Here is a 20,248-nt window from a genome sequence, read left to right as displayed (position 1 = left end):
TTGCTGGCCTGGAGTTCCCCACTCCACCCTTCATGCACCGGTCTGCTGTCAGTTCATTAATCCATCCACCCACCCAATGTTTATTAAACACCTACCGTATGCCAGGTATCGTTAAGTAAGGCAATTATTGGCCTCAATTGTTGGTGGAAGGGACAGATAAGTAAGTGACTATAACGTTGTGTTATAAATGCTACTATGGGACAAGCCCTAGAAACTATAGGAGGCCCCAGGTCGGGGAGGGCAGTCAGAGAGGGCTTCCTGGAGGAGGTGACACCTGAGTGACATCTCTAAGGATGAGATGCTAGGTGAAGGAAGTGGGAAGCACATGCCAGGTGGAGGGGAGAGCGTGGGAAGCCTGGAGGGTGCAGAGAGCTCCGGGGGGTGGAGGGGGCTGCAGTTCAGGGAGTGGGGAGAGCCGGTGAGGCTGAGCGTGTTGATGCTGGCTGGGCAGCAGCAGCCAAGGCTGCGGAACAGCAAAGCAGAGATCCTGGGAAAGGCACCGCCTTTCAAGGCCCTGCAGGGGGCTCTAAATTCCCCTCACCACCGCTCCGCACATGTGTCACAGCCCTGCTGGCTGGCTTCCAGGCTGTGCACTCGGCTGTGACCGGCAGGAGGATGGGCCTGCATCCCTCTCCCACTCCCACCTGGTGTCACTGCTTGGTCCTAGGGTGCTCTTACAGGAGCCAAGGGGTCGGAAATGCATTCCAGGCCCACGTGGCTGGGAGGGGACAGGGAGAGGGAGAGGAGGAAGGGGAGGAAGAGGAGGGAGGTACTGTTGTCTGCAAGAGGCCCCTCTGGGGCAGCTCAGCCCCTCCCCCTGAGCACTGGCTGGTGCCGCCTCCTTCCCCCCAGGGCCGCCCACCCGCCTGGCCACGCCAGGGCCGCAGCCCCTGGTCACTGGATCACTGGGTTCCAGGGGAGGCTCCTCCTGGGGGCGAGCTCTGAAACTCCAGGGCTTATCAGGTAGGGAAAGGAAGGAGGGCAGGAGGGGATACAGATGGCAAGGAGACAGTTGCAGGGCGGGGATTGCGGGGCCAGTTCCGAGGTGACGCCTGTCCATGGGCCTGCAGGCCTGGCCCGGACACCTCCCAGCCCACGGAGGAGCTGCACAGAGAAAGAACTTTCCACCCAAGAGCCAGGCTTCCTTTCACGTTAAGTGAATCCCGCCCCCCACCCCACCATCTTACTGGGCCCCATCCCTCCCAGCATAAGAGCTGCCAGTGGTGGGGAAACGGGGATGTGGGGAAGCGTTCCCAGTCTCTGCAGGAGTGGAGACCGCTGGGCCTAATCATCTGTCGGGCCTGAGGCAAGAGCACAGTGGAGGTCCCTGATCCCCTTCCCTCCTAGCCCAGGCTCAGCGCTGCACCAGGAGAGCCTGCGTGCCCGAGCTCTGTCCGTCCCCCACCAGGGGCACATGCCCGACCCACAGCTCCTCTGACACGGTGGCCCCTCCACTTCCCCTGCCCGCCCGGCACTGAAGCCGCTCTACTCCCTACACGCAGTGACCGCCAATTGCTCCCCTGGCTTCCTGGGTGCGCGCCGTGTGCCCACGCCGGCCGTGCCAGGGGAGGGCAGCGCTGGCCACCTTCCTTCTGCAGTGGGGGCCGAGGCTCCTCTCCATCACCCCTCCAGCTGTGGGTCACGTGGGAGGGTGGTCCTGGAGACGTGGCAGTGTCGTGCTGCTCTGGGGACGTTGCTGCCACAGGTGCTGTTGAAGCCAGGCTGGGGAGGAGGGTTGATGGGAAGGGAGGGGGACCAAGCCACATCCTACATGATGGCAGGCTAAATGAGTACCTGCCAGGCCCTCAAAACTGTTCTGACGCATCAGCAGGCATCAAACAGACTACCCAACGTGCCGGAGTCGCCAGGAGGGGAAGGGCGGTCCCGAGAGGCTGTGACGCTCCCTCCCACCCAGGAGCTCCGGCCGGCCGTGAAGATGCCTTTGTGAGGGGGGTCAGGGCCAGGCTGGGCTCCGCGGGACAGAGGGCGGCTGGGTGGTCGGTGGGCACGGGCACTGGTTCCGGGCAGTAGCTCCAGCGGCAGGAGGGCTGCAGGTGTGTGACTCATCTGCGTGGGGGAGGCCCTGAATCATACATAGCTCGGGGTGACAGTCCCCACTCACTGGGATCCTGCCGCCCCGGGATCCTGGCAGCCTGGCTTCTGGAGCTGGCCGGCTGGAGCCTGGGCACCGGGGCCGGGCTGGAGGGCTCTGCCATGTGGCGCCCTGAGGTCTAACACGCCTCGCCTCTGCCCTCCGCCTTGCCCTCCACCAAGCCTCCCCTGACGCCCCGGGTCCAGCCAAATCATCTCCCCCCCACGGTGCAGGGGGCTGTCTGCGCGGACAGTCCCGAATGCAGGCCCAGCCTCCCAGCCTCCACGCCTCTGCCCTGTTCCCCTGCCTGGAGTTCCAGGCCTGCCTGGCTTTCCACACGCAGCTCAGCCACGGCCTCCACGAGCCCGCCCTTGGGCCCCAGCCACATGCCTGCAGTGCTTCACCTGCCTCGCGTCCCGACAAGAACTCCTTCTTCCCCAGACCCGGGTCCCACCCTGCCTGCCTTCTGCGCCTCACCCCACACCCCGGGTGTGGGCGTGGCCTCCGCGGGATGGGGGGCGGGGAGGGACATCACTTCACCCACTGCTCCCAGGAGCCTGTTTCTGGTGCTACTGTGCTGTCTCTCCAGGATGACCGTGAGCTTTTGGGGAACAGGCACCCTGTCTCAGGCTCCTCCGGCTCTTCCGCAGGGCCTGGTGCCGAGCTGGGTCTGGATGCTCGGAAAGCAGTCCTGGATTAAGATCTGCAAGTGCGCTTCTTACTAAGCGTGCCTGTGAGATGGGGAACTGGCCAGAGCACGCAGCCCACACGTGGGGGCAGCAGCTTAATCCTTTTCTGATCCGTGGGTGGCGTGGAATTGTTACTTTCATTTCATTTATACCAGTGGTTCTCCACCTGGCACGATTTTGCCCCCAGGGGACGTCTGGCAATGTCTGGAGCGATTTTTTGTTGTCGTAAGTCGGGGAAGGAGTGCTACTGGCACCTAGTGGGTGAAGGCCATGGGGACATGGCCAAGCCTCCCACCGTCACAGGGCAGGCCCCACGGCAAAGATGATCTGGCCTAAATGTCAAGGCCAGTGCCAAGGCTGCCGAGAAACTCTGATTTACACATTTACCTTCAGGTTCTAAGGCTGATGCTGGGGCTTGATTTGCATATGTGCCCGTATGCATTATTGGAGACATGACAAAAAAGATCTGAGGAAGGTTCTCTGGTTCCTGAGAAGCCTGAAACAACACGGACAGAAGCAGGTGAGGGGTTTTACCCTGTACCTGCCTTGGAGGGCAACTTTGGGTCAGGAAGTTGCTCACCCCGACTCAAGGAAGGATCAGGGATGCCTACAAGGCTTCAGCTGAGGGCACGCTAGGACCTGGGGTGCAGAGAGAAAGCTGCTGGCCTGGCTGTGCCCTGGGGTCCCCGGGTAGGTCCCTGGGGAGAGGTGGGCTCTTGAAGTCTGTAGATAATGGTTGATTCTGGGAAGCCTGAAGAGGTAGGTTCTGGAGCTACAGTCTACACCCTTTAAACTCGGTCTGGTGTGGGTTTGGAATTATTGAACAAAAGTCAATAAAAAGCTCTCAGATCCCCTGTGAGTAATTTGGAGAAGTCACGTTTCAGTATAAGTCAGGACGTACTGGACCCTGAGCCCACCATTCCCAAGAGACCACCAGAATTCCTGGCCTGTGGCTTAGCAGGTGATAACCCAACTCAGGGGGTGCTGCCTTCTCAGGAACAGAGGAAAGGCAGGTCTTCTACAGTGGGAGCAGTGGACAGCATCCCTTCCACCGAAACACCCCTGAAAGCCCCAAATTAGCCCTCCCGGGCAGAATCAGTGCCTTAGCCACCTGAGGGGGTCCCCAAGCGCACACGCTGGGTGCTCCCTGCATGGCCCCGCTCATCACGGTGCTCTGTGGGCGCCAGCATCACACGTGTGTGTGGAGAGCCTACAGCCTGGCCGAGGCCACGTGGCTGGCACATGGTTGAGTCTGGAACTGAACCCGGGGATTCTGGCTGTAGAGCTTTGTGCTCACGCGCTGGGTCACCCTGGTGGCTGATGGGCGGGCTTATGGGCTGGCTGAGCTCACAGCATGGGTGGGGGGCAGGGTTAGGTGGATGCCGGGTGTCAGGTGGTGACAAGAGACAGAGGGGAAACCCAGGCACAGGAGGGTCTCTCTCCGGCCCCCATGCAGCCTCCAGCCCTCAGAGCCAGCCAGGCAGGCTAGGCGCGGCCCCTCCTGAGCAGGTTCCCCGGCCCCCAGCAAAGGGCCCTGTGCCTTCACGCCTGTGCTGGGGTCATAGCCGCAGCTCTAACGCCCACGTCTGTCCCCTTCGCTTTACTCAGCCCGGCCTGACCGTCTGAGAGTCTGGGGGCCGCACAGCTGGGCTACACCTCGAGAGTGGGCACAGGGCTGCACCTTGGTCTCTGCGGGCCCTGCCAGTGTTCGCTGCTCTGACCACGTCTGTGCTGTGCAGATGACAGCCGTCAAGTGTGAGCTTGGTCAAGGTCTCCACAAAGCCCTCCTGGAGCCAAAAGGTCCTGACTGCGACCCTGTGGCCCTCACCCTTCCTTCTGACCCCCGCCTGACTCACTGGCCTCACGCCTGTCCCGCTCCCGGGAGTGTATAGGCTTTGAGCCCCGTGTGCCCTCCTGCTCTGCCCTGCCCCGTGTACCGCGGGGCGAAAGGAACCCACCCCACGCCAACTCCCCCCTGACCCTCAAGCCCCCTCTGAGCTTTGCGAGCAGCCGGCCTCGCACTCAGCCCCACCCCCAGTCCTTCCAGAATCGACCACCGGAATCCTGGTCTGATAGAAACCAGTAGTGAGAATTCCAAAGAAAGCTCTTGTAGCCTCTGCCCCCAGAGCCCTCCATAAGGACACGCCACTTCCAAATACACCAGACTGGACCCCAGACACAGAAGGGACCAGCCTGGTAAACACAGAACGGGACCCAAACATTCACCTCCACCCCTGTACCATCTACCAAAGTTTTTTTTTTTTTTCCGCTTTAATTCTCTAATGGAACAGTTTGAACTGGAAGGCAAAGTTGGATATTTTCTAAAGCTACAGATCCCAAACGAAGCTGAAACAGCACAGGACTCTCTGAACCAAACCGATACTTTCTTTAATAAGAGGCTCTGCAGGACCCATGCAGAAATATTCCTCATTGTGACATTTAGGTGATTAATTAGAAGGTGAGTCTTCAGATGGATTTACTCTGCACGGGGCCAAGCCGAGATATGGTTTCTGGGGCAGATTCACTGGTGCCCACAAGAGCAGGCAGCTCGGCCCAGTTGGTGCCATCCTTGAGGTAAATCTTAAGAACTTTATACCATTGGACTTCTGGAATTTCTCCACGGGATTGATTCTATCACAAAGAAGGGAGCTTGGCCGAAGCTCTTCTCCTCTGTCCCCTCTGCATTCTGCATGATTAGCGATGGAAACCAAGCCACAGCTGGAAACCGGGCCCAGTGTCCAGGCAGGTGGGGCTAGGGTAGAGGAGCCGGCCTACTCTCGGGGAGATGGTGAGAGAGCAGAGTCAGGGTGCAGCCGAGATTAAGTCACGGGGAGAAGAGCTGGCCCGCAGCCCCCAGCTTGGCTGTGTGAGCTGATCACAGCCGTGGGAGGGTCAGGGAGCTCGGAGCAGCCAAAGAGGCCGGACCGGAAAAGGCGGAGCCAGATGCTTAAACGGCAGTGACCTCAGGGCGCGATGTAGATTTTGGAGCCTTGAGCCATTCGAGTAACAGGATGTCACTGCTGGAAGGATGAAGGTGACCTCTACCCTCCTGGCCCAGCCCAGGGCTCCCAGCCCAGGCCGTCCAGCCACAGCGACTTCAGCTCTGGGCTGCTCTAAAGGATGCCAGGGTGTGCTCTGGCCCATGTCTGATGCTAATACAGTATTGTGTGCTGGCCCAAGGGGCTGGGAGCGGAGAAGAAGACCGGGGCTGGGGAGAGGAGAGCCGGTCCACAGAGGGAGGGGCAGTTGGAAGAGGGCAGAGGAGGGAGCAGATTGGCCGGGGGGAGGCAGGAGGCTTTCAAGGGACACATCTAGAGGATGCAGCTGAGGCCATCCAATGCCCGAGCCAAAATGTTGGGGGTCCAAAGGTCATACTGTGGGGTCACAGGAGGAGAACACATTTCCAGAACCACAAGCTAAGGCTAGGCATCCACTGGATTTCAGGCTAGGACTGCTAAGAGTTCAGCTGTGTGGGTGGAGAGAGCAGGGTCCAGAGGGGATGGCAGGGCCTGGCTGGGGGGGATGAGGACCAGGCTCCCCTGGAGGTAAGGGGCCCAGGGACTTGAGGGATGCCACTGCCTGATGGATTTGGGCTCGGGAGGGGGGAAGTCACCCACTGCTGCCTCCTACGAGTCCCCTGGAAGGGCCTGGATGTCCCTTGGGGCTGACTTCTCACGGGCCCTGGAGAGACGTCATACAGCCTGCGGGCACCTGTGCTCACGCCGGCACAGATGAGATTGTGCAAAGGGCTGGGGTAGCACGAAGCAGGTGGCAGGGACCCCAGGATGGGACGGGTGCCGGGGTCCCCAGCAGTGGTCGTTCTAGGACAGAGTTGGCTGCTGGGGGAAAGGGAGGCTGAGCAGAGCTCCTGCCAAGCCTGGAGGTTAGGAAAAGTCCGGGGGCTCGGAGAGGTCAGGGGCTCTGATCAAGCCAAACGGGAATGTCAGCCACCCACACGGTCCTGTCCTTTCATACAGGTGTCTCGTATTCCCCACTAGCCTCCAAGCCAAGACGGGGTCTTAGTCCCTTCCGCGTCCTCTCCCCTGCCCGCCCTGCCTTGTGCCCAGAACGGCAGGAAGTCTGGAATGTGCTGGAAATGCTTGTTGAGGCGGATGAATTAGGCGGCCCCATCAGTGTAACCTGGAGCATGAGTTGCGGAAAATTGGAGAGGAGAAGGTGGCGGAAGGTAGCTGGCTGTAAAAACTGCCCCTTGTAGATGATTTGCTTCTACAAGCAGGCGGGAATCAGTTATATCTGCTGCAGCCCAGGAAAGGTGGGTCTTGAGCCCTGAAGGGTGCTGGTCAGAGAAGAGAGTGATGTCACACAAGGCGCCCTGGCCTGGGAGTCTGGCCTCTGGGACAAAATGCTGTGTGACCCTGGGGGACTCCCTCACCCTCTCTGGGCCATCTGCATGAAATGTGGGGCTAAGATGGGAAGAATGTCTTGGTGCTGCAGCTGCATCCGTCTGTGCAGTCAGGACCAAGCCTCCTCTGTCCTGGCCTCCTGCCTCCCTGCAGGGACATCTAGAAGGACACCCGGATTCTCCCCCCATCCTTACTCACAGCTACTCCAATCTGCTTGGCCAGCGGGCCTCCCTCCCTCCCCTTGGGGCCAGCCTGTCCTCCGGATGCCACATTCTCTGCTCGCCACCACACGGTGGGTTGAGTGATACCCTTCTTAGGCGTGTACGCATGTCTCCCCAGAGCTGGAGTTGCTAAGGCTTCTGGACACAGGTGTAAAGCCACACACTCCCATCAGCTTCACTAGGAATAAAGATGACATTTGACTGCCATCTCTCTGTTTCCTGCTCTTATGCTCCATTGATTCTAAGCACCCCTAAAGCCTCCGTGTGATGTACGGTGAGATGGAAGAGGGCACCCCGTGTCCCAAGGCTAGTGCCAGGACCCGACACGAGGGCAGCATGTCCAGACAGCTGTCCAGCCACCACTCCCGTCCTAGTCCCAGTGGCGGAGGGGGCCTGCAGCCCCAAGTCTGTGACGCGCTGCTACCACTGCCAAGAGGTTCGGATCAGCCAGCGCACTCACCTCACCGATAGGAAGGAAGGTGGGTCCCGCCCCCTGCCTGCACCCATGGCTCATGCTGGCCAGACAGGAACTGAGGCCAGCTCTGCAGGGCCAAAGCAAAGCGGGGGCAGTGCCCAGCTGCCCCCGCCAGCCACGTCCTTCCAGGAGTCCCATCAGAGTAGAGTAGCAACACTGACTGCTCTCGACAACCTTGCCAGCTGCCTACACGGGGGCTGGGCGGGGGGAGCTTCTCCTCTCCAGATCAGCTCTCGCCAGCCCTCGCCAGGCCTTCCTTGCTGGGCGCGTGCTTGTGGCATAGGGTTTGTTTTAACGTTAACGTAAGGAGTGAAATGATACTGGGAAGGAAAAACGTCTGCATACACCCGGGGCCTCCAAATATTTGTTGAAGGACTATCTGCTGTCCAGATCACCTGCTCTGAGGATCTCCTCCGTTGAAGGGCTCAGTGATCAGGGCACTGACTGTGCCCAGCTAGGTGACAGGGACCAGAGCACGTCCCCTCCCGGTGACGTGGTTAAACCCAGACTCTGTTGAGAAAAGGAAGCAGGAAGCCAAATGATGGAAAGGCAGAGGATACTCCCCCAATCAACTCCGGGGTTTGGGACGCAAATAGATGCCGTTTACCAACCATCCCTGCCCTTCTGCAACGCACAGTACAGACACAGGCACACAGATGCAAAGGGACACAGACACCCACACCCACTCTGCCTCTCCGAGGTCAGTCTGCTCTGAGACCTGCTCGGCCCCCACTGCGGGGTGATCACCCACAGCTGAGTTAGACTCATCTCCAACCCAGCCGAAGCACTTCTTCAGTGCACAGCCGACCCCTGCACCCCGCAGCGCCCTGCAGCCTGCCCTCCACTTCCCAGTGCACCAGGTGGCAGGCAGCTGGGTAACTTGTCCCCAGTTCTCACCTCCCTGCTTCCCTTTTCACCTGGGATGCCGACGACAGGCCCCGAGTCACGAGAAGGTGCGTGCCCACTCCCTGTGTTGGAGGTGTCCAGGAAAAGGGGACCGTGCCGGCTGGGACAGCGGAAGGGCCTGGACCAAGCCGGGGTGAGGGCCACGGGACCTCAGGCAAGTCTGTTTCTCTGCAGCTGAGGAGAGGGTGGGGAGTTCACTCCTCAGCCGCCTGGCAGCCCTTTCTGCGCAGCCCCTGAACCAAGTAAGGCCAGCAAGAAGGAGGCTGAGGGGAAGGATCTGCGGGGCCTTGAGAGGAAGGGGCCACATCCATCAGGCAGCCACGTGCAGCCCAGGGCCTCTCCCGCGTAGGTGCGACAGGCCCCTGCTGGGAGAGCGGGCTGGGGTGACCGCGGGGGCTCTCGTGCAGCATCTCCAGGATGGCTCTTGAGGTTATTTGCACCTGCTTCCCCAGGAGCCTGGCGAGGGTCCTCCTGCCCACGCCAAGCGGATGAGGAGCGGCCCTCTCCTTCCGATGGGGCGGAGCTGGGGTTCCCCAAGCCTTGGCTGAAGGACCCGTTCCTTTGACGCATGTGGGCAGTGACTCAAAGGTCAGAGTACCACCAACAGACGAGGCTGTGACCACCCGGCTGGGTGGCTGGTAGGGCCCTGGCAAAGTAACGTGTGGGTGAGGAACCAGCCCGGGGAGGACACGGTCCAAGGCCTGGGCGAGGGGGACCTGGGCACCCTCCATGCCGCCTCCATCCCCTGCTTCTACAGAGACAGTGGCCCAGCGAGCTGTGGGGACCCTGGGAGTCACGGGCCTAAGAATAACTCCGTTTATTTAGGCTCCTTCTCAAAGGAGCTGGTGATGGTGATGCAAATGATAATTATAGCCACACTTTATGATCTTTATATAATGTGGTGACTCGTTTCCTAAGAGCTAAAATACTGTCTCATTCTCCTCCTCACTCCTCACCCCTGAATGGGGATGGGGATACCAAGGTGGCCGGGAGTGGCCGGGTGACTGCCCAGAGGTCCCGAGGCAGGCCAGGCGGGATGCACTACGAACTGCTTTTCAGCCGCAGTCCTTCCTCCTTTGGTTAACCAAGTCTGGATGTATCTGATGGAAGTGTTGCAACTTGGGGTCCCCTCATTTTCAGAAACTCTTTCTACAACTTCCTTCTTTGAGTCCATCCCCTAAATAGAAAAGAACCCCTGACAAAGACCAGTCGAGCCTGAACCATCTATCCTAATCTTCATTTGGCTGAAGATATAAAAGTGTTCAGAGCCCATATTCCAAACTCTACAAATATCCCTTTCTTTGGATCAGGGTGGCATCTGTGCTGGTCATCGGCCTTGGGCTGAGATGGCCTGAATTATCTGGCTCTCTCACGCAGCCTGCGCTAGAAAAGAAGATCTGGTGTGAATAATTTAAACCCTGTTCCCTTTCCCCCTTGCAGATTTCTGGCTCCGCGCTGATCATCATTTCAGCACCGGCGAAGATGTGCTATTCCTGTCCCCGATGAACATTTCCTTCTTGAGAAAGTGACTCTGAGGGGCTGCAGATGTGCTGGGGGAAGGGCTCGGGCCGGGACGGATGCCGGGCCCGAGGGAGCTGGACCGCCCTCGCCAGGCAGCTCTCAGGGAACTTTTGATGTCAAGCCCCTCCCTCCTCCTGATCCAAGCTGGACGCACATCATTCAGATGCCTGGTCTTTCATCTTCCCCTTTCCTCTTTAGGGAGCGCTTTGTATAGAGCTACCCTCACTGCGTTTCTCCATTTAGCTGATTAAAGATTTCAAAAGGAAGTTAGACACGGAGGGGGAAGAAAGAAACGAGACCAGGAAGGAAGAAGCTCCAGGAACCACAGAACACTTTTAAACTGACTTAAGTATCCCTCTTGCCTCTAAATGGGAGCATGGGTTTTAAAATTCCTACTTTGTGTTAACCCAAGAAAAGTCTTCCAGCCGTCTTCTTGTCTTAAACATTCAAATGCTCAGTAATTCAGAGGCCAATGGGCCAGGATGTGGATTCCTCAGGATCCGCCCCCTCACCTGTGCTCTGTCCTTGGACCTGGTCTGTCTTTGGTTCTTTCACGGGTCGGGCAGGGGAAAAGCAAAGGAAGAAGATGCTAGGCTTCGAGGTTTGCTGTCTGTCAGCCCTCATCCCCACGCTCCTGGCGGCGGGTGGCTGTGTGTGTGTGTCCACACACGCACTTTTTCCTGACCTCACTTTCAAGCTGGCGCCTCTCTGATGTGTCTGGTTAGCGATGTCGGGACAGAGAGCTCATCGGTTCTGGGCGGGTTAGAAGTGAACGCAGGCAGGAGGGTCAAGTGGGGCTGAGAAGAAGGACGGCATCTCACACCTGCCTGTCCAGCAGCCCCTGCGCCCCCCAGCCCTGCCTCCAGGCCCAGGGAGACGAGAAGGCCCATCTGTTCGTTGACCCTCTGAAGTTCAGAAGGGTGGGGCAAGAGGTGTGCTCCCAGCCCACAGGCCAGCCTGAGCCCCTGGCCTTCCTAAGTCTTCGCACGGTCTCTGCTTGGCCCCGGGCACAGGGGTGGTCCCCAGGCCAAGTGACGGTCAGGCTGCGACTGGGGAGGCTGGAGATGTGTTTTCATAGTGGCTCGGCCTAGATGGTGGGACATGTCTCGCGGATGGATCGTGTAGGAAGGGGAGGCTGAGGTCAGTGCTGGGAGGGCAAACAGCGGCCAATTACAGACCCCTCGGCTCTCCTCTGGTCTCCGAGACGCCAAGGGGAAAAAAGCTTACGGTTTGACAGCCTCCAAAAAGGCCACTAACGCTGAGTACCCCCATTAACACCTGGGTGACCCCCACTCTCCCCGGGGTCCTGCAGCCCCTTGGATGGAGTGTTGGACTCGATGCCCCTTGGGTTCCCTTCTAGCCTGGATGAGTTCTGACCGTGCACAGTTATTTCTGCACTATAATGAGGGCAAGGGCTTCTAGGGTTCCACCCCACCCCGTCTCCTGCCCTGGGGCCTAGCTGGGCCCCGCGGGAGTCACTCTTGCACCCCCAGACTTCTGAGGGCAGCCGCTCTGTGCAGGCGTCCACAGACTCGGGAGACGGTGTCTCTGCCCTTGCCGTCCCGCTTGGCTTCCTTCCATCACGCTTGGCCTCCCCAGGTGACGCGGAAGGGATTCTAACAGAGCAGCATCCACAAGGCAGCCCCGGCCCTCGCTGGCCCCATGTCTCCCAGACCAGCTTTCTCACCTGGGGGTGAACGGCACCTTCTAGGGGCTCTGCTGAGTGGCGGGTGGGAGCAGGGGCCCGGGGACGGCCACCCGCTAGCAGTGTGACCCAGACCTGATGGCTTAACCTCTCTAACCCCACCTTCCTCACCTCCAAAACGTGGGGCTGGCATGAGGATCAAAGGAACTAACACGCCTGAGCGTTTAGAACGGCTTGGCACACAGAGGTCACGACTCTTGTGACTCTGCGGGGCTGCTTTTAGAGGAAGGGGGTGCTCCGTGATCCAAGCCCATTGTGTTACAATCGCGCCCCGGTGGAAAGCAGAGGGCTGTTTCCCAGGCTGCAGGGGACCATGGGCCACAGGACTCCTTTAGAACCAAGAGGGAGGGCTCTGGGTGGGAAGGATGGCCGGCAGCTTGCCTCCCAGGCCAGAGGGCTCAGCCCGAGACCAGAGGCCAGGGCGAAGGCCCTGCTTCCCGCAGGACCAGGGCTGAGCAGGGCAAAGGGGGTCACGGATGATGCAGGGGACGGGCTCTCTCTGGGCCCAGCAGCCCCGGTCCCTGTAAGCCTCAGTCCCAGAGGGCTGGGCCTCCCTGCCCCTCACCACCAGCTACACCACAGGCCCGGTCCCTCAGTCATGTCTCGTGTCCTCATCCAGCTCACACGGGTCCGATCAAGGGTGTCAGCAGGCTCACCAGGACTCGGGAGTTGGGGACGGTTGGCAGGGACAGCCTGGCCCAGGGCGCCCCTGTCCCATGGCTGGAAGGACAGCTCAAGTCAAAGCCACGCTCTGGTGGCTGGTCCCCGTGGGCCTTCACCCCCCCACCATCCACGCGGCCCGCACCCTGCTCGGGGCGACCCTCAGAGCAGAGCTAAGGACTTTTTCTAGGCAGGGGAGGGCTGTCCCGCTGAGCCTGGGCACAGGTGCTGCTGCCTCCAGAGCTAAAAACTAGGTCACGGCTGGCGAAAGAGGCGGCGGGGCTTGGCCCCTCCGGCCCCTCCTCTCTCTGGTCAGATGCGGGGGGCCGAGGCTGCCACGTCAGCGATGGGTACGGGAAGCGGGGCAGGGAGGGCACAGCCCTCAAGGCTTCTTCCCGCAGCCTTTTCAGGCTCAACCTGATTGAATCCAGCCCCGGCCCTTCCTTTCTGAGTCCGGATGTTTTGTAGCCTCCCCTGCCCGCACTGGGCTTGTCGCCGGGGAGATGAAGGGGGAGATGCCACCCGGGCCCCAGGGATCCTGCCCTGGCAACAGGTGCCCAGGAGGGAGGGAGGGTCTGGGAGTCCTGAGTGGGACTCCGGCTTCTGCCCCCTCGAGTGCAGCCCTTCCTTTCCTGACACTTGGAGCCAGAGGTGGGGTGCGGGTGTCCTCTCAGCTTTCCAGGGGGGCGTCCGAGGCAGAGCCTGTGCCGCCCACCTCACCCATGAAACACCTGCCCAAACAATCCCACCTGAGTCTGATCAAGCTTCTACACCCAACTGCTAGAACGTCACCAGGAAGGCATCAGAAAGCCCAGACTGGGAGAGAGTAAAGCACAAATGATCTGGTTCCCTCAACAGGTAAATTGCAAGGAAAAAAAACAGATTGATGGGGAGCTTAGAGACTAAAAGTGACTTGGGAGACAAATCGACCAACTCTAATACACAGACCTTACAAACTTAGATTCTGATTCAAATAAACTGCAAAGAAAAAAAAAAAGAACAGCTTATGGGTCAGTTGGGGAAATTTGGAATTGCCTGGTTATTTCATGATATCAAGGAATGACTGTTAACTGTTTTTAGGTGTGATAATGGTCTTGTCATTACCTCTTCTAAAAAAAGGATCCTTACGTTTTTGAGGTACACCCTGAAATTTTGACAGGTGACATGATGTCTGGGGTCTTGGGTGGGGCGGGGAGCGGGGGAGGGTGCAGATGGACAGGATTGGCTCTGAGATGGTGGCAGTAAGTCTGGGTGATGACCTGGAGCTTCATTGTAACGTTCTTTTCATTTTTGCCTATTTTTGAAAATCACCATGATAAAATCTGGACAGAGGAAGAGGAGGAGGGGGAGGAGGAGGAGAAAGGGGAGGAGCAGTGATGCCGCCACCTCCGGGGTGCCCTCCTGGCTTAGGTCCCATGCACCTGGAGACCATGGCAGCCTTCCCGAGGCCTCCAAGACCAGGGCCAGTGTCACCGGGTGGGGCTCTCAGCACGGAGCCTGGTCAGGGGGTCAGGCTCTCAGAAGCCCCGGGCAGGTGGCCCTCCCTCTGCCCACGGCGCTGGGCAGGGCCGGGCAGGCACTCACCGCAGAGAGGCAGCTCCTGTCCTCGCGGATGACGGCACCGAAGCCCAGGAAGCCGGTCACCATGACGAGCGTGCCCGCGAAGATGAGGATGTAGGCGGATGCGGCGAAGGTGCTGGAGGCCAGGACGCCGAGGTAGCCGCTCTTCTCCACCAGGGTCCAGACGCCCACGGCCATGACTGTGGCACCCCCCATCTGCGGGACACCGGGTCTGAGCACCCACCCCCTACGAGGCCCTTCTCGTGCATCATCTCATTTGGTCCTTTGAGGAGCCCGTGGGAAGCGTCTGGCTGCCCATTTTGTAGATGGGGAAACAGAGGCTTACCCATGGTCGAGGGGAGAGGCAGGGACAGAGTTTGGATCCAGGTCTGACTCCTGGTCCCGTGCTTCCCACCACGATGCCCGTGCGTCCCCGTCATGAGGCAGGGACACTCCAGTTGTGGGGACCCCGTCCCGCCGTCCCTGCCCCCAACCCTGAGCGCTCCTCCCCGGCTTGCATCCCTGGCGGGCCACTTTCACAAGCCCCCTTCTCATCGCCTGTGGGGGAAGCGCGACTGGGCTTCTCATCTCTGCTCTACAGACAGAGGACGAGGCCAACAGAGGAAGGGGAGCTGCCCGAGGGCCGCCTCTGCGGGGCAACGCAGGGCAGGGCCAGCCCCAGCTCGGAGCCCGGGCCTGCGGCTCGGCCGAGCTGCCCCCACAAAGGAAGGGACACACGCTCCACAGGCTGGAGTCGCTCTGGGACGGCAGGACACTGAGCAGGAGGGGAGGTGTCCTCTTTGCTGACCGTCTGATCCCTTTCGGCCCTGATCCCAGGAAGGGACCCTGGGAAATACAGCTGCCCTGTTCCTTCTGCAGTGAGGCTGAATGACCCTTTCTGTGGCTGTGATCCTGGGCAAAGTATGTGTGTGTGTGTCCCCGAGGTGCCAGATGGTGAGCAGCAGGGGTGTCTGCCCAGGGTTTGGGTGGGGCAGGACCCCGGAACCTGTGACCAGATCTGCCACCCGCTCCTGGGAAGGCAGAGGTCCATCTGGCCCCCAGCCTCCCTGCCTCATCTGAGGATGAGTTCTTCTCAGATTGGGGCTGCTCCCTCAGGGGGTCCTGAGTGTGGCTGAAGGTGGGCAGCTCAGTGGGCTCGGTCCCACTGCCCCGATGACTCTGTATAACCCGCCTGCCATTCGCAGACCTCAGCAGGACAGACGGAAGCTCCTTAGCAACGAGTCTGCACCAGGCGCCTCCATGGCTCAACTTCCCACATTCTCTTCCGAGCTTCACAATAGTTCAGGAGGCTTAGGGCAGGCAGGCAGGAGCGGGCATTTTCTCTTTTGCATATGAAGAAATGGAGGCTGGAGAGAATAGAGCATGCTCAAGAGGACACCCTCCTGCACACGCCCCCCCCCCCCCCACAGAAACCCGCCCAGAGTTTCGAGATTGAGATGCAAACCCAGGTCTGCTGAGGGCCAATGTGGGACTCTGTCCTGGGATCGCACACACTGGGCTGGGCCTGCTCCCCTACTCACTCCTGCTTTTTAGATACATCTGTTTTCTTTTAAGGGGCGTTTCATCCCCCTTAGCACCTCTAGCGGGTAAGAGAACCAGGTGGAAGGACGTCGCACAGCTCCAAATGGAATCCACCTCCTTTGATTCCACGGCACATATTTTTTCTCACATTTTAACATCTCCAAAACCAGACACATGTTATGGTTGATGGCATCTTACAACCACGCTTGGCCGCACTCTTGCCTTGCGGTACAGAAAACAATGGTGTATCTTACAAGTGATGGTATCTTAGGCTGGATGAAATCCTGGACTACAATAGACTTTCTAATTATCTGGAGCGTGGGCTACCTCTGGCCACATAACCTCCATGACCAGTGAGGAATTTCCTCCATCTGGGTCAAGAGGATTGTGTCAAGTGAGGGTTTCCAGCAAAATATTCTGCACATATTCTTTCTGCCCCTACAGCATGCCCGGGAGGCTTGAGAGAGGGTCTCAACTGTGCATAACTGGCTATGTGACCTAAAGATGTTCCCTTAACCTCTCTGGGCCTCAGTTTCTTCATCTCTCAAACAAGGTGGATGTATTAGACCAGTGGTTCCCAACCTATAACTACCAAGGGCCCCTTTGATTACTTTTTCCCATGGGTCTTATGTTTTGAAGGGTTTCTGCCTATCAAACACAGTGCATTAAGTAATAGTTCATTTCTCATTTTTTTATTCATCAAAGGCACGTAGTAGTACCAAGAAGAGATTCTGAGCAGCATGCAATAGTCAATGTGACCACACTGAGTGGATCTAACTTTTGACGCGTGTAGTGTCTTTATAGAAATAGGCATATCATCCATTAGGCTTGTCAACCCCACAGGCTTAGCATCGGATCTGGAACCACCAAAAGGGGTACGTGTGGACAGTACTGGGGATACCTAATCTGCTGGGGGACATGGAACCCACTGAGAATCAGATAAAAAGCTTTGGACGCTTTGCCCAGAGAAACGTCATCCACATAAAATAACGCGCTCAGCTTCGGGGGCTGAGGCTTCATCTTGCATCTCACAATGACCCCGGTGTAGACGTCTCTGGGGCCCCCTCCACCTTGCACCCTCTAAGGCAGCGCTTCTTAGCTGGGCCGCACCACCACCCAGAGACCTCTGAGCATCACCAAGGTGACTGGATTTCTGGGGGTGGCATCAGGCCCGGATCCTTTACTAAGCTCCCAGGTGGTTCCAGTTGAGAACCACCGTGTAGTTTCCTAGTCGACAGGCGTCAGTCCTGTCCCCTCCCCCAGCAGGATCCCAAGAACACCCTCTGCAGGGGCCACGGCCTGGAGGCCCTTGGCCCAGCTCAGGATTGCCCCTCCCGCCACTTCCCTGTCTGCATCAGGGTGTTTGCTTTGATAGGAGCTTTGGGGTTGAAGGTGGGGTAACGAGGAGCAGGATTTTCAGCCCAAACGGAGGGAAGTTAAATTATGCAAGAAAGGAAAAAACTATGTGCTCCCAGGGGAGGGAGGGGGTGCTGTGAGAAATGCAGCCGCGGATAAGCACACTGACCCCCTAAAAGAGGAGCATATCCTGGTCACAGAAACGGCTGGGATCTCGCAAAGCAGGCAGGGCTGCGGCTCAGCCAGGGCGGCAGCAGGGCCCTCGCCCATAGGGGAGGGTCTGGGCGGACACACCGTCCTGATTAAGGTCTGGAAAGCAACAAATTCACACTGGTTCTGATGTGCAAAAGAAATCAGGAGGCGAGTCCGAGTCAATGGGGCCCCCAAACCTCCCCTGGGGTGTCACATAGCGTCTGCTGGGGACACCCAGTGGGATTTGCCATCGGGAGCAAGAGTGTTTCAAGTCCTTCAGGGGGTGTCCTGCTTGGGACCAGGTTGGCTCTTTAGAAAATGATCTTTCCTTCGGACAGGAGAAGTCAAAGCTGCCCAACGTCGGGAAGGATCACCCAAGGGAGTCTTGGGAGGGAAGGTGTCAGTGGGCTTGGGTCCCAGCCCTGGCCGTGCCCCTGACTAAGTGTGTGACTGTGCAGACATTTCGCCTCTGGAAGCCTCAGTTTCTTCATCTGTAAAATGGCTGGATGAGAAGCTCTGAGGTCTTCTGCATGGGTGACATGCCCCACGACCATCTGCCAATACACCTCCAGCAAGATGCTCACGGCTTTTGTCAAGCGGTTCAGAGATGCCGTGTCAGCAGAAAGAGCCGTAGAAGAGGCCCTGTGGAATTGGGGCCGGAGCCAAATGACCCTGCTGAGCTGTGCAACGGCTATTTGCATAGAGTTGATTCAACAGTATTTGGCTCTTTACAGAAACTGGGTTGGATTTCTTTGGAATATTGAGTACATTTTTCAAAACCATAGCCTGTAGCCAATCAGCCAGAAAACCCTGCAGAGGGTGAAGCTGGCCTTCTTACCAACCAGGACACAGGTAGGCCGGGAGGGGCGGGCAGGTCACCCAGGCCGTGTAATTTTAGGAACGGCCCATTTACAGAGAAGAAGCATGGCCAAAAAGTTGCTTGTCATCATGGGGAGAAGGATTAGCCTGAGCGGCCACGCACACTGAGTCTTGAGAGACCTAAGGCTGCAGACCCAGAGGAAAGCAGGCAGAGTGTAAAAGTCATTGCAGGGTCTTCCTCTCCTCGTCAGGCTGCTGAATGGTTTCTGGGCTGGGATTGGGGAGGGGACCGGCCAGTGGAGCAGGCCCAGGACGCTGGGGCTCCCAATACGGGAGGACCCCGGCGCAGGAGTGCTCTCTGCCCACAGTGCCGGGGTGCCCGTGGCATGGGGAGGGGGCAGAGATCGCACAGGTGGTGGTGCAGTCCACTCCCCTAAGTGTTTGCTGGGGGCCTCCAGGTGCCAAGCACCACCTGGACTGGGAAGGACTGGGGGCTGGATGAGTGTTCACCCAGTTAGAACCACCCCTGTCCTCCGCCTGCGTAGCTCCTGGGAGGTTGGAAAAGTTTTGATTATTAACACTGCCAAGGAGCTAATTAAAATAATCCATTAGAGAACAACATTGCAGGGGTGATGGGAGCTGTAGGGATCCGTGTAGCAAATGGGAGGGGGAGGTAAAGCATTTCCTAGGCGGCTGCATAGGAAGCTTGGGTCACATTTTCTTTTTTAGCGTCATGAAAGCTTTGGCATTTTTGGTTCCTGACCCAGAGCTGTATCCAAGGGAGCCGCCCCTGCCCAGTGAGATGGTCATGTTCAACTCTGCATTAGTCGAACTGCATGGTGGGGGTGAGGTGGGAGTCAGGGGCAGGGTGATGGTGAAGGATGGGGGGCAGGCATGGGTTGAGTAGGGGGTAGGGGTCCAGAGGTGGGGCAGAGCTTAGATACAGGATGCGGGTGTGTATTGTGATGCTATACTTCAGCTCTGCTGATATTCTTCATGCTCTGCGTGTCTGAACTGTCCACACCATGAAAACGTCCTAATCCAGGTTCAACCCTGACTCCTGGGGACATTCTGGAGTCCAAGTAGGCATCAGAGTGGTGGGTCTAAGGCTGTGGTTACGAGTCAGTGGTCTATGGAGATGGGAAGGGCACCAGACGCAGAGTCAGAAAACCCACACTTGACCTAGAACTCTGCCAATCATCTCAGCTGAAGTTTTATCATCTACAGAATGGGAATGAAGATAATTACAGAGTGCTTGTAGAATCATTTTGGAGTGTAAGATGATTTATAACCCTCAAATTGTGCTATGGTGGCAGCTGGTGGAGATTTGGTTTAAAGTCTCGTCGAGACCTTGCACTGCATGACTGGCACCTGACTCCTGCCCACCTGGGGGTGGAGGGGGTGCTGCTCCCCCCATCCCACTGCTCTGGGTGTTTCAAACTTTGGGATGTAACCATTTAGGGCTGTGAGCTAAACTTGGTGGGTTGTAACCTGCGCTAAAAAACCAAACCAAACCAAACCACCACGCTATAGAGGAGAAAGCATCAGAGTGCACTGCACATGGTAAGAGTAAGCTTAGCTTCGTGAATGACGCTTCATGTGAGCAATTCTTATGCTTCCATGAATTTCTTATATGGGTCATGATCCCCAAAGCCTCCAAGCCAGAGCTCTGGACATAGAAAGCTGTTAGAGATGAGGCGTGCCCCTTAGTCTAATCATAATAGCTGTGCATAACAGCTAAGCACCAGGTAGATGTGTGTGCCAGACACTGTGCGAAATGTTTTTCTAAATACTCATCTTTAATTCTTACAGGTACTGACATTCCTGTTTAACGTATGAAAAACGTGAAGCTCAGTGAGATTAAGTGATTTGCCTAATGTTTTAGTCTGCTCAAGGTTGCCCTAATAAAACGCCATAGCAGAGCAGCTTAAACAATAGAAATTTATTTCTATTTCTCATGGTTCTGGAGGCTGGAAGTCCCCCAAATAAGGTGCTGGCTGATTCAGTTTTGGTGAGGACCTTCTTTGCTCACAGACGACGGCAGTCTCCTCACTGCGTCCTCATGGCCTTTCCTCTGGGCAGGCTTAGCGAGAGAGCGCTCTTCCTCTACTTGTAAGGCCAATCCCATCGGATTAGGACCTCACCC

The 20,248-nt window shown here is 57.9% G+C and overlaps 1 protein-coding gene across 4 annotated transcripts in view; it reads right to left on the bottom strand.

The window, feature by feature from the left end:
* TSPAN11 (tetraspanin 11) overlaps positions 1 to 20,248 on the bottom strand; it is a 64,310-nt gene that overhangs the window by 11,436 nt on the left and 32,626 nt on the right. For all 4 annotated transcript variants that reach the window (XR_009702605.1, XM_061205905.1, XM_061205907.1 and 1 more), the window contains one exon: positions 14,218 to 14,409. Coding sequence is in view for 3 of the 4 variants with exons in the window: in XM_061205905.1 (XP_061061888.1) it covers positions 14,218 to 14,409 (192 nt within the window). In the remaining variant the exon portion in view is untranslated. The remainder of the gene's footprint in view (positions 1 to 14,217; positions 14,410 to 20,248) is intronic.

Source organism: Eubalaena glacialis, chromosome 11 (assembly GCF_028564815.1).
Source record: "Eubalaena glacialis isolate mEubGla1 chromosome 11, mEubGla1.1.hap2.+ XY, whole genome shotgun sequence".
In the NCBI taxonomy this organism is placed as follows: Eukaryota; Metazoa; Chordata; class Mammalia; order Artiodactyla; family Balaenidae; genus Eubalaena; species Eubalaena glacialis.
The sequence above is the reverse complement of the archived record's forward strand: the minus strand, read 5'-3'. Positions and strand labels throughout refer to the sequence as shown.